This window comes from Antrostomus carolinensis, unplaced genomic scaffold (assembly GCF_000700745.2).
Source record: "Antrostomus carolinensis isolate BGI_N321 unplaced genomic scaffold, ASM70074v2 scaffold6330, whole genome shotgun sequence".
Taxonomy (NCBI): domain Eukaryota; kingdom Metazoa; phylum Chordata; class Aves; order Caprimulgiformes; family Caprimulgidae; genus Antrostomus; species Antrostomus carolinensis.
In genome coordinates this window covers 29,858-50,960 of record NW_010287683.1, presented here as the reverse complement: position 1 = coordinate 50,960, position 21,103 = coordinate 29,858, and the positions used below count along the sequence as shown (strand labels likewise).

Sequence of the window (21,103 nt, the reverse complement as noted above, 5' to 3'; positions counted from 1 at the left end):
AAGGATGGACTGCCGTGGAGGGAAGGAAGGATGGACTGTCATGGGGGCTGAGCTGCTGCTGTGTCTCACCCGGATGTCAGCCTCCCCTGCGCTGTGGAGGTTCTGGCACTGCAAGTTGTAACCTCCTTCCCATGTGGCAAGGATGAGCTGGAACAGAAAACACAGCAATTATGTTCATGAGCAGACATAGCAGTTTGGTTTTACTCCTGTAGTTTTTTTGTGTTTTTTGAAAAAAGCAGAAGTACAGTAGGTTCCTACTCCTTCCATGAATGGATGCTCCTAAACAGACATCTTGCTGATATCATCTGTTGTGAAATGGAAAAGACATCAGGTTCTGCTGGAGATATACATTGAAATGGAATGCCTTTTACATTTCTCTAGCTTTAGAGCCTTCAAGGCATCCATTAAAATGTCTTATCACTTAGTGCAGTGATCCTCACTCCAAAGCTCATGCTTGAATATCGTATCTCTGAGCTGAAGCAATACAAACAGAATGTAACATTGCTACTCCTGGAAAACCCTCCTTGAGAAAAATTCCCTGATGCCAAGGAAGCAAACAGAAGGTAAATCCAAAGTAGTGCAATGGGAGAAATATTTCCTAATGCTGTACGTGTTTCTTTATCCTACACAGGAGGAAGTAGAGGAGAGCGGGCATAGTGCTGAATGGAGGCATGAATAGACCCACAAGCAATTTCTTAGATTTGGTGGATATCATACTGGGAAGCAAAGCAATGAAATGTCAGGCTACCACGCTGTGATGGAGCAGAAGCTTTCTAGAAAGCCTTATGGTGGCTTTTCACACAATCACAGAATGTTGGGGATTGGAAGGGACCTCGAAAGATCATCTAGTCCAACCCCCCTGCCAGAGCAGGATCACCTACGGTAGGTCACACAAGAACACATCCAGGTGGGTTTTGAATGTCTCCAGAGAAGGAGACTTCACAACCTCTCTGGGCAGCCTGTTCCAGTGTCCTGTCACTCTAATGTGGAATATATTTATAGTAATGACCACCTAAAGCATTCAGCAGCCCTTTTGGAGTAGGGAGCATAATCTGTTATCTACAAATGCTATGTAGAGTCTGTTTATTTTATTTTATTTTTTTAAAAAGTCTTGATTATTTTTCAATGTGTGAAAAGTGGTTTTGGGGGCCAGACTGAGCAATTAATATTCTAAAGTCTGTCTCCCTCTCTACAGAGAATGCAGTGAGTGATAGCAGGAGAAATACACCAAAGTGTTGTGCTGTAAGCAGGATTGCAAGATGCTGTGAGCAGTGGGTTGCTTTCAACTCTGGCACTACGTTCACAGGGCAGGTGTGTGTCACTGTCTGTACAGGCTTTTCCCTCCACTTCAGAATGAAAAGTAGTCTCCTGTGTTGAATGTGTCACAGGCTATAAAACACAAAAATATTATTGATATTATCTGGAGAATTAGCAAATAGCCCAGAAAGCTTATTATAAATTTAAAATAAATAATTTAAATAATTTATTATTATAATAAATTTATAATAAGCAATAAAACATGGAGAGCCAGGATCATCTATTTTTTTTTCCTCTGAATTGCAATTCTGTGATTGTCCCTGTAATTCTAATATAGCTGGTGTATGTCACCAAAATAACCCATAGAGATTGCAGAGAGAGATGAAAAGACAATATATATGAGTGTTTTGCAGATAACTGCTATATAACAACTGAAACAAACCCACTCCTTTTTGGAACAGCCTGTGTTTCAGTGGATTCGCCTACGTCTGTGCCAGAGGTCACCAAACCAAACAGAATGGGACTGGAGTCTGAAAACGGGGGAAAAGCAGAAACCCAGCTAGAGGTTCTCAAACAAATGCTCAGTGCAGCTAAGATCACAACTGGTCTCACCAAGTTGGCCTCTCTTGGGTGCTGTGCCTGCAAACATGCAGAGCTGGGACATGTGGGCTCCTCTCCTTTTCCTGCTGTGGCAGGGGGTTGGGAAGGGGAGTCATGGGTCACACCTCTCCAACCAACTTAACCTGCAGAGGTGCTCAAGAGAAGGGAGTTAAAACTCCTTCAGAAAAGCAAATCATGCCACTTCAGTTCCCTATTATCTTTCAAAAAGCAGCTGAGAGGAAAAGAGGTCATTTCTGTTGGGCAACTGTCCCTCCCGTGGCATGTCTTTGGTCCTTAGCTCTGTGCCTGTGATGGAGTTGGCAATAGGTATCAGCTTCATGAGGGATGGGGAGATGTTACTGTATGGTTCCTTTTCTGGGTAGCTCCTTTCAGTGCTGTCTTTGTGCACTCTCCTGCCTTGGATTTTCTCTCCAAATGAGAGGTGAGTGATCCCCAAACAGACTTTTGGAATAGGCAGGTACAACAGCATTGACAGACTGATGCTGAAGATTTGCTCTCAACTCTGTTTTGTTACTTGAGAAATGCTGAAGAAAATGGAATTGTCATATTGTTCTTGGCTAGGAGCAGTACGGTCAAAGAGTGCTGGAGCTCCTGCTCATCTGGAGGCAATATCCTGGATGCCAGAAAACTGTGGTGGTGACATCTGGGAGCTTTGGTAAGGCATAGCCTCAAAAATGAGCTCTGCTGGAAACCTCTGCTGCTACTTTACTAATAGGAGCAGGAAGTGTCCTGATTTTGGCTGGGATAGAGTTCATTTTCTTCCTAGTAGCTGGTATAATACTGTTTTGGATTTAGGATGAGAAGAATGTTGATAACACGTTGATGTTTTAGTTGTTGCTGAGCAGGGCTTACACAGAATCAAGGACTTTTCAGCTTCTCATACTGGCCCACCAGCGAGGAGGCTGGGGGTGCACAAGAAGTTAGGAGGGGACACAGCTGGGACAGCTGACCCCAACTGACCAAAGGGGTATTCCATAGTGTAGGACGTCATTCTCAGCAGATAAAGCTGGGGGAAGAAGAGGGATGGGGGGAACATTTGGAGTGATAGTGTTTGTCATCTTAAGTCACTGTCACATGTGATGGAGCCCTGCTTTCCTGGAGATGGCTGAACACCTGCCTGCCCATGGGAAGTGGTGAATGAATTCCTTGTTTTGCTTTGCTTGTGCTCGCAGCTTTTGCTTTATCTGTGAAATTGTCTTTATCTCAACCCAAGAATTTCCTCACTTTTACTTTTCTGATTCTCTTCCCCATCCCAACTAGGGGCAGTGAGTGAGTGGCTGTGCGGTGCTTAGTTGCCAGCTGGTGTTAAACCACAACAGAAACTAAATGATATTACCTCTTGCTACTTTATTTTTCTCAGTCAACGATAATGAAACCCTCATTGGCTTTACAAGTGGGAGTGGTTGTAGGGAGTTGAAATCATGACCAACAAAACCTCCAAACCCTAAAAACAAAAGAAGAGGTGACTGCTTTTCCATTCTTCTGCAAGGTAACGTCAGATACTACGGAGAACCTTTTTTCCTGATTTTACTGAGAAACTGTAAGCTGCTATTGCGAATGCACTCTCTTGCTGTGTTAAGGTAAGAGATAAAGCTTGTGTTTTGTTGTATTTATAGTTGTAACTTAGCAATGTGATATGATGTGCCTATCTTTATCTAAAGAGCATTCTTTATCTAAAGCTCTTAAATAATTTTGTCTTATGAGAGGTATGCCATTTTTAACATTTTTTCCAAGATTAATTAATACAATTTCACCTGATTGATTCTATTGCATTCTATGTTGTAAATTCATAGCTTTTTTGTGCTTAAATTGATCAAATTTATTAATTTATTTTGGGGAATCAGGTTTCAATGCTGAAAACATTTTACTCTTAACTTCTTCTCTTCTTTTAACAACTAACTCATTTTTTTTGCTTTGCTGAAGATACCTAACCTCATAAAATTTTCTGGTAAAATTTGCTAGAAAAAGTAGCCATTTTAAATATCTGGATTAGTGTGTTTTAGAAATGTTCTGATTTGTATATGATTACAGTAGACTGATTTTCAAAACTCTTGTATGTTGTTTTCTTGTGTGTTAGAAGTGAAGAAACTTTCCTGCTAGTGTTGAACTGGCCTCCTCAGTTGTATCAAGATTTTTTCAAGTATTTCATTCATAGCTCTTACATTGGAAAAGGTGATGAGAAAACCCATAAAGGCTCAGAAATAAAATAAATATTCCTTTTCAGTATCACAAATTTTTAACTTGGTATTTGAGAAATCTGCAACTCGTCATGATTTGTCAGCATGCAAATGGAGAGCAAGCTTTGGGCTAAGGGTTTTCATTAATTTCTTTTGTTTCTTCTTCCATGATTCTCTACAATGCCAGATTTTGCAGATCATACTCTGTGCCTATTCACAGAATCACAGAATGTTGGGGTTTGGAAGAGACCTCGAAAGATCATCTAGTCCAATCCCCCAGTCTTTTGACTTGGCAGCAGAGTTCACTCTGATTTGTGCCTGTGTTTCAAGATCCAGCAGCTTAGAGTGAAGATCTGTTTTGACTCCTAACCTTGCTCTTTCATATCAGCTTTTCTGTAGCTCGACATTTCTCTTCTCTGTTGTAGTGCTTTACATACTGCTGGGTCTCCTTTAGGGAAAAGAGAGGAATCCACTTTGAGTTTTGATTGCTCTACTTTGTAAGTTTATTTTCAAGATGTCTGGATAACTAATAAAAAATAAATTGGGAAACTTGGAAGGCAGAGAGTACTTTTTTGGGATCCTGGTGGTCCTAGGCCATGAATTCCATGTTGGCTAACAACTATATGGAAGGTAAACAGCTTACCCAATGGTACCAAGTGAGCCAGCTGCACATCTGGAACAGAAGCTGCTACCTTGACACAAGATGCTCACCTACTTGTCTGTCTTTTTCTGATACCCAACTCATATCTTAGGTGTACTGTCTCAGTTTTGTTTCTTTTCACATGCTGAGCACTCCCATGATTCTGTAGAGCTGAGGGCATTATTAATCATGCATAGATGGTGCGAGTGCAGGATATATTAGAGAGATAAGAAATCTTCAAAATCTCTTTCAAAACACATTCTCTTTTGCTAGAAAACAATTCTCTGAATGCTTTACATTCTTGGCAGCTTGCCCTGAAAATAATACTAACACATGCATTGTTTGAAGCTATTTAGAAACACAGATCAAGTAAAGAGGAAAGTGCTGCCTTCTGAAAAATTTCTGCTAAGCAGCAACATCCTGTTAATTAGCAGAGTTTTCATATTTTGCTGTTGCCCTAACGCTGTTCTTAAGAGATTCCAGTTTTTACACCAATAAACAACCTTTACTCATCTACTTGAGTATAAACAGCATGAGGATTCACAGCAGTTGCTTTGCTGCAGCAGTCCAACTTACGCCTTTTTTCAAAAAAATCACATTATTCAGGAATGAGAACTGGTTCCTCTAAGAAATCTCAGGGTGGGTAGGGGGGGAAGCAGCAGAAGATGGTGCCAAAGTCTCTCACTTTGCTGGTCTCTCTTGTGTGTTAAAAGTTAAGAAACTTTCCTGCTGGTGCCAAACTGTCCTACTTGGTTGTATCAAGATTTTTTTCAAGTATTTCATTCATATCCCTTATGTTGGAAAAGGAGATGAGAAAACCCATAAAGTCTCCGAAATAAAATAAATATTTTTGCTGAGTAGCAGACTAAGCACCAAGAGCCTGGACCTAGGGGCCTGGCCCCTGGTTGTTTCAAGCTTTTAGCCTCAAAAATCTCACAGCTGTAGCTTGTTCCTGCATCTGTCCTCTGAAGGTAGGCTTGAGAAGAAAGCAAAAACATGATTTTCTGAATGGATATTTCTGTTTCTACTGGCTGTGATTTCTCTGTGTTCTTTGACTTGTAGGAACAACTCTGTGCATGTTGGGCTTTCTCAGAAAATTCCTGGAAGCAACAGGATGGTTCCCCCTTGTCCCAGGGCAGAAGAAGAACAGAGGGTGAGGCACCAACATCTGGCTACATCTGGCTGGCAACTGATCACCAGCAGTGGTCCTCAGGGGTAATTTCTAGGGTCAGTTCTGTTCAATATATTTATCAATGATGTGGATGCAGGAGTTGAATGCACCATTAGCAAGTTCGTTGATGACACCAAACTGGGAGGTGCTGTTGATTCTCTTGAGGGACAAGAGGACTTGCATAGCTATCTAAATATATTGGACCATCGGGTTATGATTAATGGCATGAAATTTAACAAATCAAAATCCAGGTTCTGCACCTAGGCTGGAGTAACACCAGGCATAGGCACAAACTGGGGGGGGGAGTGGCTGGAGAGCAGCCCTGAAGAAAGGGTCTGGGGGTGCTGGTGGAGAGCAGGCTCAGTGTGGTGAGTCAATAGTGTGCCCTGGCAGCCAAGAGGGCAAACCACATCCTGGGGTGCATCAATCACAGCAAAACCAGCTGGTCAAAAGAGGTGATAATCCTGCTGTATTTAGCGTTGGTGCAGTCTCACCTTGAGTACTGTGTGCAGCTCTGGGGCCCACAATTTAAGAAGGATGTGAAGGTCCTTGAACTTTTTCAGAGGAGGGCAACAAAGCTGGTGAAAGGTAATGGAAGGAATGTCCTGTGAGGAGCAGCTGAGGACTCTGGGCTTGTCTAGCTTGGAGAGAAGGAGGCTGAAGGGTGACCTCAGGGCTTTCCACAGCTTCCTGAAGAGGGAAGGGGAGAGGGAGGTGCTGAGCTCTTCTCCCTGGGATCCAGTGACAGGACATGTGAGAATGGCTCAAAGCTACACCAGGCAAAGTTTAGATTGGACATGAGGAAGCATTCCTTTACCAAGAGGGTGGTCAAACACTGGAACAGTCTTCCTAGAGAGGTGGTCGATGCCCTAATCCTGTCTGTGTTTAGGAGGCATTTGGACAATGTCCTTAACAACATGCTTTAGCTTGGTCAGCCCTGAATTGACCAGGCAGTTGGACTAGGTGATCATTGTAGGTCCCTTCCAACTGAAATAGTCTATCCTGTATATTGGCTGTCTATTAAGAAATAGCTCAGAAGGAGAAACCAAAAACTAATAATGGAATTAGTACCCAAATAACTGAAATTCTTCTCAAAAGTTTACAATGGGAGGATGAGCACTGGTGTCCTTGTGGAAAAACACAGAGCAAGAAGCTTCTTAACATTGTATATGATGCTTTACTGGGGTTTCTCTGGGACTCCACCACTCAGACCAATTAAAACAACTTGGTCTGACCAATCTTCTCAAGCAATGGAGACCTTGCTAAACTAAGTAAGGAGAATATCTTTCTAAGTGGAAAGAAGAGTCTAACTTACAGGGCTGTGAATTTTTTTGACTATTGGAGGAGATTTTTGTCAGTCCTTGTGAATGGCAGCTCCTCCCTGGATCTAGAGACTTGGACAAAACATTCCTAAAAGCAGTTACCTGCTGGTGACATCCCAAGGAAAAGGAGTCTAAGAAAACACTCAGGACTGTGTCTCAGGAAGGAGGGAGGAATGATTTTGTTTTCTTTGCGTTTTTTATTTTTAAAATATATTTTCTGCATATTTTTATTTTAAATGAACTTTAGAATGAAATGCCTCAGAAGATTATCAGTGTCTAAAAACAGAGGCCAAGTATTCATCATCTCACCTGACCTTCCTTTTTTAGTTTTTAAAGGGAGAAATCAGCTCCTTGACTGTAACATGGCTCAGTTCCACAAGCATGAAACATCTGAATTGTCTTCCTATCTCCAAGAGGCTGGGGTGAAGGCATGCTGTAATGCTACTGAGACCGTTGCACTTTTATGTAGTAAGTAGATGAACAGAGGAAGGTGTACCATTAATCATCCTTCATTTGTCATTGAATCGGTCTTAAACAATATCTAGAAAGCTTTCAGGTGGGTTTTCTGGCTAGGACATTCAATTGTAAAATCATCTGTGAATAGTATTTGCTGAAGAATATCTCTCTATATAGGTTGCCTATTTTTAGATGAGCCTTCAAGGATTGTGGTATAATCCCAGATTTTAGATGGATAGCTGAGATGCAGAATCGCCTGAGTTTCCAGATCGCTGCTCTTGTGTCCTGAAGATCTCAAATAAGATGTAGTCTGGAAAGACTACAGACCCCACAGTGAAGCAGTGTGGGCTAGATTGTTCAGCCTAGGACTGGGAGATTCCAGGAGCCTAGACCCAACCACTTGGTCAGTGCCTCAGTTTACCCAAAAGTACCAACTTAGTAGCAGTGTTGTACCAAACAAGAAACAGATGCTGAATAGGAAATACCCTACAAGATTTTTCACAATTAAAATACTTTGTTGTCCTTCTTTATGATGCAGTTGAGATATTTTTCATGGGGATAAAACTGTAAAGAGCATTCTTTGGGCTGCTCCCATCTCTCCATGAGTATAATTAGAGGTCAAATAATTGCATGCATAGTGTCTCCCCAAAAAGATTGGCTAATTCTGTAATACATCGACTGGGATTTGCTATCCTGACCTGCAACAGGTACAGCTGGACTGCATGTTGGATCTCTCATCCTGCTTGAGCATCCTGACTAAAAGGACACTGGTTATTCCAGAGCACAGGAAGTAAGTGGTTCCTTGTCTCCTCCTTGTTTTGGGGTCAGAAATTTCTTATCACAGTGATAAAAATAAAAGCCCCTTCCAAAATTAAGTTTTAATAAATGCCTGATTTTTTTATCAACAAAAACTTTCAAATATAAAGCTATGTCATGGAGAAACTCCCAGCCAGTTCCATTTCATACCCTTTATTTAAGTAAACAGGAGACTGCTAGAAGGATTTCTGAACTGACTTCAAAATGGCTTGAACTTAGTTACAAGTGATAATTATTTTGTGTGTTGCTATTATCTGGTATAGTGGAATATGTTAAAAAAAAATCTCTTCTAGGCTTATTTTCCATGAATTTTTTTATTACATCTCCTATTCTGAATAGCTCCGGTATGTTACTTTGCAGTACCAGTTATGGTATCAGAGGCTTTGCACATGTGAAAAACCCCATCATATGAATTTTTACTCTTGATTTCTAATAAAGTTCTAATGAATTCCATTTGAACATGCAGGTGAGATCCAGAGCACTGCCTTTTTGATGAGCAGGCTAAATGTTCTACCTAATGCAGAGCTCAGAAAGGTCAGGAGCAAAGACATGGAGAACTCGGAGGATGAAAACTGAGAAGTGAGGACAACATGTCCAGCTAGAATAATTGCAGGCAAGGACAGCAAAGTCAGCTCCTCAGCTATCCAAACAAATTATTTGATTAAGATAGAAGAACACCTGGGAATTTAACTCTATTCAGACAAAGTTCTTACTTGCTCAAAAAAGCTGTTTGCTTTTGTCCTCACATTTCACCGCTTTACACTGCGCTCTCAGTAACCTTTTACTGTCTAGTTTTTTCTCTCACTTCTCCCTTCTTCTAAATGATAGAAAAGTACACCTGATCTCTTCTGTTTTCTCACTTTGTTCTTTTTTCCCTTGTTTCCCTAAGATTAAGACAGTCTTTCTGTCCTAATTAAGGAATTACTTCAAAGGAAGCCTTCACCTCAAGCACCAATTCTTATGGATGTAGATTAATTCCTTACTTCTCTGCTAAATTTACATGTGCTAACTGCTGAACAATAGAATGAAGGAATAAACAGTCATTTATTACAATCTTAAAAAAAAAATAAAAAATCACTATGTTGAAGCTGGATTTCTATAGTAAAATTCCAGGACAGTACAAATCAGTTGTGATCTGTCTTTTTTAAAAAACAAAACAAAACAAAAAACCCGTTTTTGTCATCACCTGCACTTTTAAAGCTTTACTTAGACCTTCTGCAATTCAAGCTCTATCTTTTTAACACTTGCACATTTAGGAAACAAATCTTTCAGGTGTCCACCATTATAATGATGGAATAGAACAGAGTTTAAGTGCTCCTTCTATTTTTGGTTTGTCTCGTTCATTTTGCCCACTGTTGTCCCAAATCCAGGTGTTATAATGGGCTTTCTAGTAATTTGTGAGACGTAGGGTTAAAAATAGTGGTTGGTGGCCCTGACTGTGCCAGCACTGTGCTTCTGACCTTTCCCTGCTATCAGGGGATATAGAGAAGGCAATACTGGTACTCCTTTGAATCCTTACATCATCTTGGCACCTATGGATTCTGCAAGTCATTACTGTAATTCAGTCATGACTATAATTGGACTTACTATGGGGTGAATTTTCATCTCCTAAAAACATGTAAAGTGAAAGCGATTTACCAATTTTTTTAATCCCGTAAGGTAAAAGATTTTTCTTCTGGCTTTACTAAAAAGGTTAATTCTCTGGGCTTGCAATACTTGTGCACTTCTCTTTTTCCTTTGCTCTGAATTGAGGGGTCCTCACGTGCAAGTCCTGATTCCCCACATGGATGTGGTTGCTTGCTTACAAATCCTATAGATTTGTAATAAGTCTGTGAAACGACCTGGGGATACAGGTAGCCTGAGATATCACGCCACCCCTATGATAATGACATGTATCTCCAGATCTCCTTTTTAATCTGATCCAGATGTAGCAGTGTCCCGGTTTGCTCAGTGCCTGATCAACAAAAGGACTTGGGTGAGAGCTTGATGACTAACTGAGGTTTAATTTAAGTAGGGTGGAGGTGGTACTCGCTGCTGGGGAAAGCAGCCTAAGACCATGGTAGCAGATTACGTTTTTCCCTGTTAATGAGGGAGAGTATCATTACCTGAGTAATTTCACAATTCAGACATCAGTGTTGGTCTCCTTTGTTTCCAGTTTTAATTAATCATTGGAGTTGTGACGGTTTTATCCTGTGGTGAACTTCAAAACCTTATCTTGGCCCCTGGCACCTCAGACTGCATCCCTGGAGTGTGGTTTGTGTGTTCACTTGCACGTGAAATAATTTTAAAATATGCAAAGACCTGATTGCTTTCCACAGTAAGCTAGTTTTCTGCTCATAGTTGGTACTTTTAGGATCTTAGGCAGAGATTTGTGTAGAGGAAAGGCACATATTTCTTCAGTGAAATAGCTAAAAGCTTTTATTTTTATTAAAATAAAACGATGGTGGTTGTTTTCCTTTATGCAGATTTTTGGCAACATTACTAGAACTTGTTGTTGGATCAGTGGACTTGATCTGGGTCTATGAACGTCAGTAACAAATTCTGATGCCGGTTTCTCTTGTAGCAGCAAGGGTGGAGGGAATTGTCTTCTGGCCCCTTGGCAGTGCACCTGCAGCCTGCCTAGTTTAAGCACAGCTCTTGCATCTAAACTTCAGGTACTTGAAAAAGCCGTGTTCCAAAACTAAGTGCCCCACTTCTCCATTCTATCCACTGGGGAGAGGTAAGTGCCTTTGACAACTTCAAGAAAATCCATCTGCCTAACTCGGAAGTCTAAATTAAGGTCTAATAAACTACCCTTCTGGAAAGCCTTCAAAGGTACCTAACACTTTCTTAAGACAAAAGTTTTTCTTTAGATCTTGTCCTTCGAGGCTAATAGGGGTATCTGACCTTAGAGTTGTCCTGGAGCTGTTCCTCCAAGTACTTCAGAAATTGGTTCACCTCAGAGCTCATGGAGCTAAAATTAGCTCCCAGATGTTCATGATGTTCACGTGGAGCTCTGGCTGTAAAGAGGAATCTGTTCTTGGAGATTTAAAACGAACCCTTTTGTTATGACTCCTTGGTATAACCTTCATCTTCTTGCCTTGTAGTTGTGCAAGTGAACTGTAGTCAAGGGATAGCTAAACTAGGTTTAGGATTGCTAAGAATTGCAGCACAAGTACGCCCATCAGCTGGTTTACCATGTTTCTTATTAAAGCCATCATGTGGGACAGTCTGCATTTGGAGAAACACCCTTTCTTTTGAATGAGATAATGAGATATTTTTCTCTTGAATGAGATATTTTTCTTTTGGATGTCTAAGAAGCACCCACTCTATTCTAGAGCTATCACAAGAAAAATTGTGTGGCACCTTATAAACAAAACCAAGAAGAAATAAGAACAATGCCAATAAATGGAAGGGGGTTTTGCAGTTTATCTCTACAATAGAGCTTATTATTTTGTGATTTATCTCTGTAAGAGAGACCAGAGGGGTCCAGGTGCAGTGGGAGGATGGAGGAATAAGACAACAGTTAGAGATGTCTCTAACTAGGAATTAATCCTGAATCATACTCACTGAAGGTATCAGCTCTATTTACATAAGAAACCACTGGGCAGAATGCTCTAAAAATAGGTAACTCTTGCCTTAAAGAGGCACAAAAGACAGAGAATAAGGGCCAGAAAGAAGCTTTGGAAATGAAACATTTTGAAATATTGAGTCACCATAACTTTATTCAATACTGAAGATGATTTCTGCTCTCCCATTTGCCTTCAGCAGGGATGTACAAGCTGCCTGAGGCAGGTCTGCAAGTCTTAACTTCCATTTTGCTCCTTCACAGGAGAAGCTGTAATAGGAAGCAGGCAAGTAGACTATGAAAAAAATGCAGAGCCACTATGATGGAAGAATGTTTTGTACAGTGTAAAACCAGCCTGGTTGACAGTCCAGAGCTAAGAGTGAAATCTGCAGTGAACAACTGGCAGTGTGGATCAGTCATGATGTCTCCCAGGTTCTGGAAAATGGAGAATGTGGAGCTACAGGTCACTGCCAGCCATGCCCAGCTGCAGCCTGAGAGGTGTAAATCTGCCCCCTCCAGCTGCAGAATCGAGGTCTAAAGGGACTAATCTGAGGAGTAAAACAACTCAGCAATTGTGTGCAGCAAAGGTAGCCTCGGGAAGGACAGGGCAGTCGGATGGCTGAAGGGGAACTGGCTCCACGCAATTCCTACAAGGATGTGAAGGTGGCAAAACCCAAGTTTGCTTCATTCATGTAAGTGAGACCTGCTAAAATTCTCTTGGTTCGTTCATTTACTTGTGGCAGGCCAAGTCAGCCTGCAAGGGGAAGGGAGCAGTATTTTTGTTTTTTGTTCAGTTAATCCTTTTTTTCTGAGTCCTGCTACTGAAGACAGTTATAGAATCATAGAATCATTAAGGTTGGAAAAGACCTCTAAGATCACCTAGTCCAACCATCAACCCAACACCACCATGCCCACTAAACCATATCCCTAAGTGCCACATCTACTCGTCTTTTAAATACCTCCAGGGATGGTGACCCAAGCACCTCCCTGGGCAGCCTGTTCCAATGCTTGACAACCCTTTCAGTAAAGAAATTTTTCCTGATAGTCAATCTAAACCTCCCCTGGTGTAACTAGAGGCCATTTTCTCTTGTCCTATCACTGGTCACTTGAAAGAAGAGACCAACACCCACCTCGCTACAACCTCCTTTCAAGTAGTTGTAGAGAGCAAGAAGGTCACCCCTCAGCCTCTTTTTCTCCAGGCTAAACAACCCCAGTTCCTTCCTTCAAGGAAAATGGGGATTTAAACATCAAAGTGTTAATTTAAATTCTGGAGGACAATCAGTATGGAATCATAAAACCTTCCAGCAATTGTGTTGGTTTCTCCTTTGCTTTGGGCCTGATCCTGCACTCTGACACCCACAGCACCTGCTGAAGCCAACTGGAGCTTTGACCAGGATGAAGCTCTGTGTAGCGCAGTTGGTCCTCTGCACAAAAGCACAAACCTAGCCTGCCGTTCAGCCTTTTGACCAGGTTATTCACCCCGTGTTTAGCTCAAAATAATTTAAAACTTGAAATCTTTGTGGTCCTGTTTGGCTTCTGCAAAGTTTCTTGTCCAGCTGACAGAACAGTCAGTCCTTGTTTTCTCTTGTGGAAATTGCTGTTGTGGCTGGGAGCCCAGGGAGTAAGAAATGCTGTGAGGCTGTGCAGGCCAGGCAGCAATGCCAGCTCATACCTCTGCAGGTCACACCAGGAAATCCTTCAGCCAGAGCTTCTCATGCCCACAGCCACTTTTTAAGTCATGTCAGAATTTTTTTTGTAATTTTTGTCTTTTTGTGTTTGTTTCTTGGGGCCACAAGTGATCACAGAATCACAGAATTGCCTCAATTGAAAAAGGTCTAGAAGATCATCAAGTTTGATTGTTAACCTCACACTGACATGTCCTCTAAACCATGACTAAGCCATGTCCCTAAGTACTATGTCTAGACAACTCTTAAATATCTCCAGGGATGGGGACTCCACCTCTGCTCTGGGCAACCCCTTCCAATGCCTGAGAACCCTTTCAGTAAAAAATTTCTTCCTCAGATCCAATCTAAACTGCCCTTGGCGCAACTTGAAGCCAATTCCTCGTCCTGTCACTTTTTACTTGGTTGAACAGACCAACCCCCACCTCTCTACATCCTCCTTTCAGGCAGTTGTAGAGAGCAAGGTGGTCTCCCTTCAGCCTCTTTTTCTCCAGGCTAAACAACCCCAGTTCCCTCAGCTGCTCCTCATCAGACTTGTGCTCCAGACCCTTCACCAGCTCCGTTGCCCTTCTGATGGATGTTAAGACTTTAATATTAAAAGTACCTCAATTATCACAAGGCTGAGGATGGGGAGCTCCCAAATAATATCAAAATAATGACTTTTGGCTTCTGCTCCCCACTGGGGAGGTGAAAACACACACGTCTGCTGAGGAGCACTGTTTGAGTACTCTGCTGTTGCAAAATCATCAGATGCATTCAAACTTCTCTTCTGATTTTGAATGGATCATGATTTCTGTGAGCGCATTCCTTCCTGAGAAGTACTTGTGAATAATCTGTGTGACCATATTCAGCCTCCAAGCCCCACTTGCTTTTGGCTGAAGTGTCAGGTTTTTAACGTCTGTCTCTTACTCTCTGACTATATGAGGAAAGCTTCTTAGTCAGGAGAGCAGAAAAATAACGTTGAATTGCAAACAGTGTAAATAAATCAGTACTTACTCTCATCTATAAATCTGATGAGGTTTAAGCATGGGCATTAGTACATAGAAAAATCATTCCATAGACAGTCATATGAATGAAACCCAATCCATCGGCATATTCATGGGTGCTGAAGAATGAGGTGTAGGCATGTTTAAGCTGAGCAACTGCTGCAGATTCAAATTCATGCTTGTAGCTGCTGTCCTGGTAGCAGCTAGCTGTCCCTAGGTGGGGACAGTTAAAACATGCTGAGATCTAAGATAAGAAGATACTGTACAACTCGTTGTTCAACTACTGAGGGATTTTTGATCTTAAATTTACTTTGCTGTTGATGTTAAATTTCCTAGAAACTGTAAAAACTGTCTATTGCTCACCTTTCTTGGCTGTGCCACATGGAAGAACACTTACCTCTATGAGCATGTACAAGGAGAGCAGCGTAATCCCAAGGTTATATACAATGAGGTGAGCCCTGAGAGAGAAAGGAGGCCTGTCCTTCATGAACTTGTTGCCCAGCCATATGCAGAGTAGGTATGCTCCAGTAAGGAAAAACGTGGGGAGGTAAGAGTCCAAAAGGAACCATCCTCTAACCCTGGCATCTGAAACGAAACACATGCAGCAAGCAATTAAGAAGGCAATGGTCAAGTATTGCTAAAATAAGGCAGGTCACATTGTGGAAAAAAACCTGCTAAAAGCATGAGAGGGAATCTGCCCTGCTTTGCTCGCAAGAGCTACCCATTGCTTTTACCTCCCCAAAACTGCATACTAATTCCGAGAATGTGTGCTGAAAACTGCATGGAATTCCTTATGGTCACTTAAATTTCCTCATTTTAACAGGAAGTAGAAAATGAAAAGAAATGATTCCTATATGCTTTTGAAAAATGAATTTAATGCTTTAACTTGATATTTAACTAAATCATATCATAATCTGCTTGATGGGCAGTTTGCAGATAGTATTAAATACAAAGTATGCATGTAAAATTGCCAATTCATGTATTATTTTAATTTTGTATTTACCATGTAAGTATGAAGGTATATAACATTTGTTAGAGAACATTTCTACAAGGGGAGGATTTTTCAAAAACACTAATTACAAAAAACAAATGGCAAATGTTTACTTTGGTGGTTAGCAAAGATACATGGCAAGGCAATTTGCTTTCTCACAGTTTCTGTTCCATTTGCCTGCTCCCGAAGCAAAATATTAAGGTCAAATCCTGCTTGCCTTATTCACACAAGTAATCCCATTGGCAGTAATCAGATAACTCTGTGTATGCGAGCAAAGCCTAATCCTGTATGCCAATCTGGAGGCACCGCTTCATTGTCCTATGAGCAACCGGATGTCATGAGTGAAAGGAGCGTGTGGGGCTTGGTTTTATTTTTTTTTTCAAGATGGAGTAAAATTTAGAGTTAATTTTCCACAGCAACAATCTTTAGACATCTATGAAAAGAACAAGGGGCATGATGGTTAGTTTTTCAAAAAGGTTTACTCTAAAGCTGTCGCAATTTATGGAGTAAATGAAGAAATAAGTCGGTGAGAAGCTATTATGCAGGTCACAGTAGTTCTTTCTGCTCTTAAGAAACTGTTTTAAATTACATAGTTTGGGGGTTTTTTGTTTTTTTACAAAGACCAAGATTATGTTAAAAATTGTAAAAGAAGAAAAAGTATTCAGTGTATGAAAAACATTTTACTATTTTTCTGCCTGTGTTGAATTTGGAAAAGACTGGCCAATGGCTGATGGAAAAACCAAATGTGCCTAAGTGTTTAACAAACTGTTATGATTGCAATTTTGCTGTACTTTACTCTTTCCGACTATTTTTTTCCTCAGAAATATGTGCATACAGGTATCCATAAAGTGGGATTTTTAAATGAATAATCTGCTTATGAACATCAGCTATCTTTTTCATTACAGTCTCCCTCCACTTCCCACCTCATGTCCATTGCAGTGGCTGTAACACTCGTGTTGGATTTGGGTTCCACGTGGGATGTTAGCTCTTTTGTAGGAAAGACTTTCAACCAGACCTAAGTTACTATGGAAGTCTAGTGGTCTCCTGGTTTTAGCTCTCCCTTCTGGACTCCCCAAAACCCCTAGGAGAGGAGAGTTTAGGATTAAAGCAGTCACGAACAGCCATCTCGGACAAAGCACCACCCTTCCTGTAGGGCAGCCTTGCTTTGCTGTGCCTTACCAAGCTATAACGCCTGTTTTCTTTCTGCTGATCTCAATGTCTATTTAAGATCACCTCAATGTGAGAGTAAAACACTTCCAACAGTCCTCTTGAAGTTCACAAGCCACCCTTGCTCTGATTATTTTCTACCCTGACCTTGGTACCTTGAAGGATAAGACAGTTATTGGCAGAAAGTAGTTTATAAACAGCAGCCAAGGAATGTGACTATTTTCTTTCCACTTACACTTGTCCCTGAATGACAAGAAGAGGGAGGTTTTTATGTGGCAGAAAGGGACAGGAAAGGCAAAGCATTTAAAAAAAAGTTATTGGGGGAAACAGAGATCAAAAGTATTTCTGTTGACTGACGATTCGATCTCCACGTTCAAGTACTACAAAGGAATGCTGTCAACAGGAGAAAGGATTATTTTTACAATATTGAATCTGAATTTGAGACCAAAGCAGTGAATAAAGCCACAGTGTGAAAATACTGGACTATAGCAGGGGAAGGAGCAGGCGCCCACAAGCTCTGATCACTCCGTGAATAAGCTCATTCACAGTCACTGGCCACAATGTGCCAGACCCTTGGGGTTAAACCTTGGCTCCTTTGAAAGGAGTGGCAGGCCTCCTCGGCTCTTTAAAGGTATCAGGCTTTTATCAGTGAGGTTTAAAAACATTTTGATTCAGATTTCTGTGTAGCTTTGGCCAGTTGTCTGAGTAGATTCAGACCTCTCTAGGTGCAGAGGGTAGATGGTTTTGCACCAACGCCCTGCTACTGTTCGTCCTCAATTGAGGGGAGGAGGAGTGCTTATTACTTTATCATAACTTTATTAAAATATATCTATTCATGATATATTTTATTTCTTTCACAGATAAATCAAGCAAACAATTAACTAGATTTAGCTCCTGCAATTCAATATTCCTTAATTTTGAGTAACACTAAATTATACTGCAGATGAAGGCGACTCTAGAAAAACTTTCTCTTACAGAACAATCTTTCACTGTTTCTCGTATTGCTTTGAGCCTAGATAATCTATCCAGATATGGATATATGGACCAATACCAAACAGTAAGACCACTTCTTCTTAAGAGATGCGACTGATGGGTATGTATATGGCTTCTATTCCCTGATGCAAAGGACTCAGTCTGCGAGATCAATAGCAAACATCGAGGTAAATTTGTGTACAAAGTCCAGCTGGAACTAGTGAACAAAGACATAAAATATGCCTGTATATAAATCAAATTCACATCTTTGCTACTACGCCCCTTATTCTAGTAGTGCAGTGCTGCACCTTGTGTAAACCTGGTGCAATCGGTGCGAGCAGGGATTGCCTCTGGGAACTAGCACGTGCTTTTCTATCTCTTCTCATGCCCTCAGCCACAGCTGGTGATGATGACTAAAACCAGTATAGTGATATCAGTATTTCAGGAGTTACTACCTAAAATATAAACCATAAATATAGGATTGTTTTTTAAAAAGAATAGACCACTGTTATCTATCCTTTTAAGCCATCTTGCACCTGAATGAAGTGTGCGCTGTGGATGAAAATTGGTGGAGATTAAGAAGGAGAACGGTTTGGTGGTTTTGGCCATTTGGGGAAGCTCACAAGAATTCATTAAATTTTCATTAGTTGGATCACTTTATCCAATTAAAAACTGTTTTCAATTTATTGTGAATTATTTATGTGTGTAAACACATTGGAGGGAGCTATATTATTAATGAAATGTATGATACTGTGTTATTATTCCACCAGTTAAATTAAAGATCATAGTGAAGAGGCATGGAGAAACAAATGCTATCTCCAGAACAGAAGTCTGTAGAGTGATGGTGATGTACTTGGCAAGTAATACAAATAATACTTGTGTAACTAAAGTGCTTTCTAAAAGCCCAAGGGGATCTGTGTGGTATTCTAAAAGCCCAAAGGGATCTGTGTGGTATTCTGCATTAGATTAAATACAGTTTGCTCCTTCAAACATTGTGTTCTGGACCAACAAGGAAAGAGGAATGAAGGACAACATCATGTCCATTTGGAAAAAAAAAAAAACAAACCCAAATAGTAGTGCCTTTATGCTTGTGATCACATTTCTTCATTAATATTAAAAGGCACTATTGTAGTAGCCATTAATAAAACTTATTATTAATCACTTTTCCTGCAGTTCCCAATCTGTTCAGTATTTCCCAGAAATCTTTCTTTTAAGCTTCACATCTACTGTGGAGATGATGGAAAAGATTTTGTAGCCAGCCAGCCAAGAAAAATGAGAACTTCTTGATTTTAAGAATGCTACAACTTTTTTCCCCTTGTCCTCCTAATTAGGCAAGAACTGTTTCTGGAACCTGGAAGACATTATTGCAACAAAATGAGAATACATAAGCATATGTCCACCCACATGGGCAGCAGTTCTGGATTAAACCATGGAGGAAAGTTTGCAAGGCTATTCTTGAAGCTGAATATTTAAGCCCAGCCCTATCGGCAGCAAGGTGGCCTCACAGGAACCTTCTCAGAAGACTGGCTGCTGTCTAAGTTCCTGTCTTACCACTTTCCTTTAGTTGCTTGGCACTCTTAGACTTGACTTTGATGCATCATCCTCACCTTGCCATGGCCTTTCTCTTTCTGCAGTCCTACTTCACGGGGTTTTTCTGTTTTGTTTTGTTTTTATTTGATTATTGCTTGTCTCAGTCCTAACTAAGCATGAGGCACCTCTAAGGTACAGTTACTCAAGTTGTTATTGTCCAAACCATTTTAGAAAGCAAAAATAGGAAGTAGAAAGGTGCATTTGTTCTCCCTTCCTGTCTATTGGTTTACTGAAATTTTGGATGTGATCTTGTGGGGCAATTAAGCCCTTTTCTTGCCCTGAGCATCCTTTTGAATTAGGCTATTTGATAGGTAGCTGGACCAAACAATAACTGGATTATGAATGAGAATCAGTCTCAAAACAGATCTTCCACTTTCAGAAAAATCCAGGCTTTCAATTTTTTAAATCTTCATTAGGATGTAAAATTGAAATCCTTTAATAATCTCAGAAACAAAGGACTCTAAAATCTAATGATTTTAAGTTGGTTTTTTTTTTAAAGTTCCATTTCGTCTTTCACCTTCAGTATGAACTGATTGGTTTTAATTTGTATTACAGATAATATGTCAAACAATCAAAACAGAAATCTACTTGCTTTCTATAAATGCAGTGGATTGATTGATTTCCTATAATAATGACATCTTCCTGCAAATACTGTGATTCTGCCTAGTCCATATTTTTCAATGAGAAATTATTCAGATAGAAGATTTTAACTGCTTCTGTTTATTAGAATGTTTTGGAGTGGTAATCTGGATAGCTATTATTTCCTAAAAGGGCTATAGGTGGAGCAGCTTACCTCGAGGTCCAAACATATAGTCCACAAATTCATTTACTTCCCGGTCAAAAGCTTTCAGGTGCTCCTAAAAAATATATATAAAGAATATGTGACAATGACATTCTCTCACAGTTTACATAGAGAATACAGTTGAAAAACCACAACAAATTGGCAAAGAGTATGTCATGCTCAAGTATTTCCAAAGTACGCAACATCACATGTACTGAAAAAAACCCAAATTCAGAAATTAATTCAGGGCAGATTGTGGTCTAGGTAACAACAGAGGCCTCCCTACTGGAAACTGCCCAAACTAGAACTCTTAAGGCAGGGAAATTAAGATTTTACAAATGAAAAAGAACAAGTAACACAGCAAACCCATCTGTGATGGATGTAATTTTCACTTTAATAAAGATGCTTTTTTGTTTGGGTTTTTTATGTTTTCTCAACTGATTTTTTTATTTTTTAAAAAATTTTTTTTATTTGAAGAGAGGAACTGGCAATTCCTTTGGTAAGCTTCACAAAGCTGCCTGGTTGCAACCAGCCTAGTGAGGGTACACCAGCAGAATATCTCAATTTTTTTTTTACTCTTTACTCTTAAAGAAACTTTTGGAGTGGGCCAACAGAGCTTTCTCTTAAATCAGGCACTAAGTTAATAAAAAATGTCAGAGAGAACTGGAGGAGAACCCAGACCTCCAGTAATGAAGTTCAGGTCATGTAGAAAGGGAGGAAGAGGAAGGCCACGTTACGGACACATTGTGTTTTGAGGTCTAAGTCAATGAAGCTGCTAAGCTGGCAGGCTTAGCAAGTTTGTGCCTGTGACTGAGTTGGGAGCTAAGCCATGATCAACACAGTCCTTCCCTCATTTGGACATGGTGACCTCTCCAAAATACTTCTTCCCAGACTCCAGTACTGGGCAGTGGTTTCCTGCATGCCAGT

General features: G+C 40.5%; 1 protein-coding gene across 1 annotated transcript; it reads right to left on the bottom strand.

Moving 5' to 3' along the window:
- Positions 1-36: 36 nt before the first annotated feature.
- LOC104521714 (elongation of very long chain fatty acids protein 2-like) lies at positions 37-20,252 on the bottom strand (the record flags this gene model as incomplete). Its single annotated transcript, XM_010163795.1, has 3 exons — positions 37-147; positions 15,073-15,260; positions 20,189-20,252. Coding segments are annotated over 3 exons (363 nt in total), but the record flags the coding sequence as incomplete, so codon positions are not given.
- Positions 20,253-21,103: the final 851 nt, after the last annotated feature.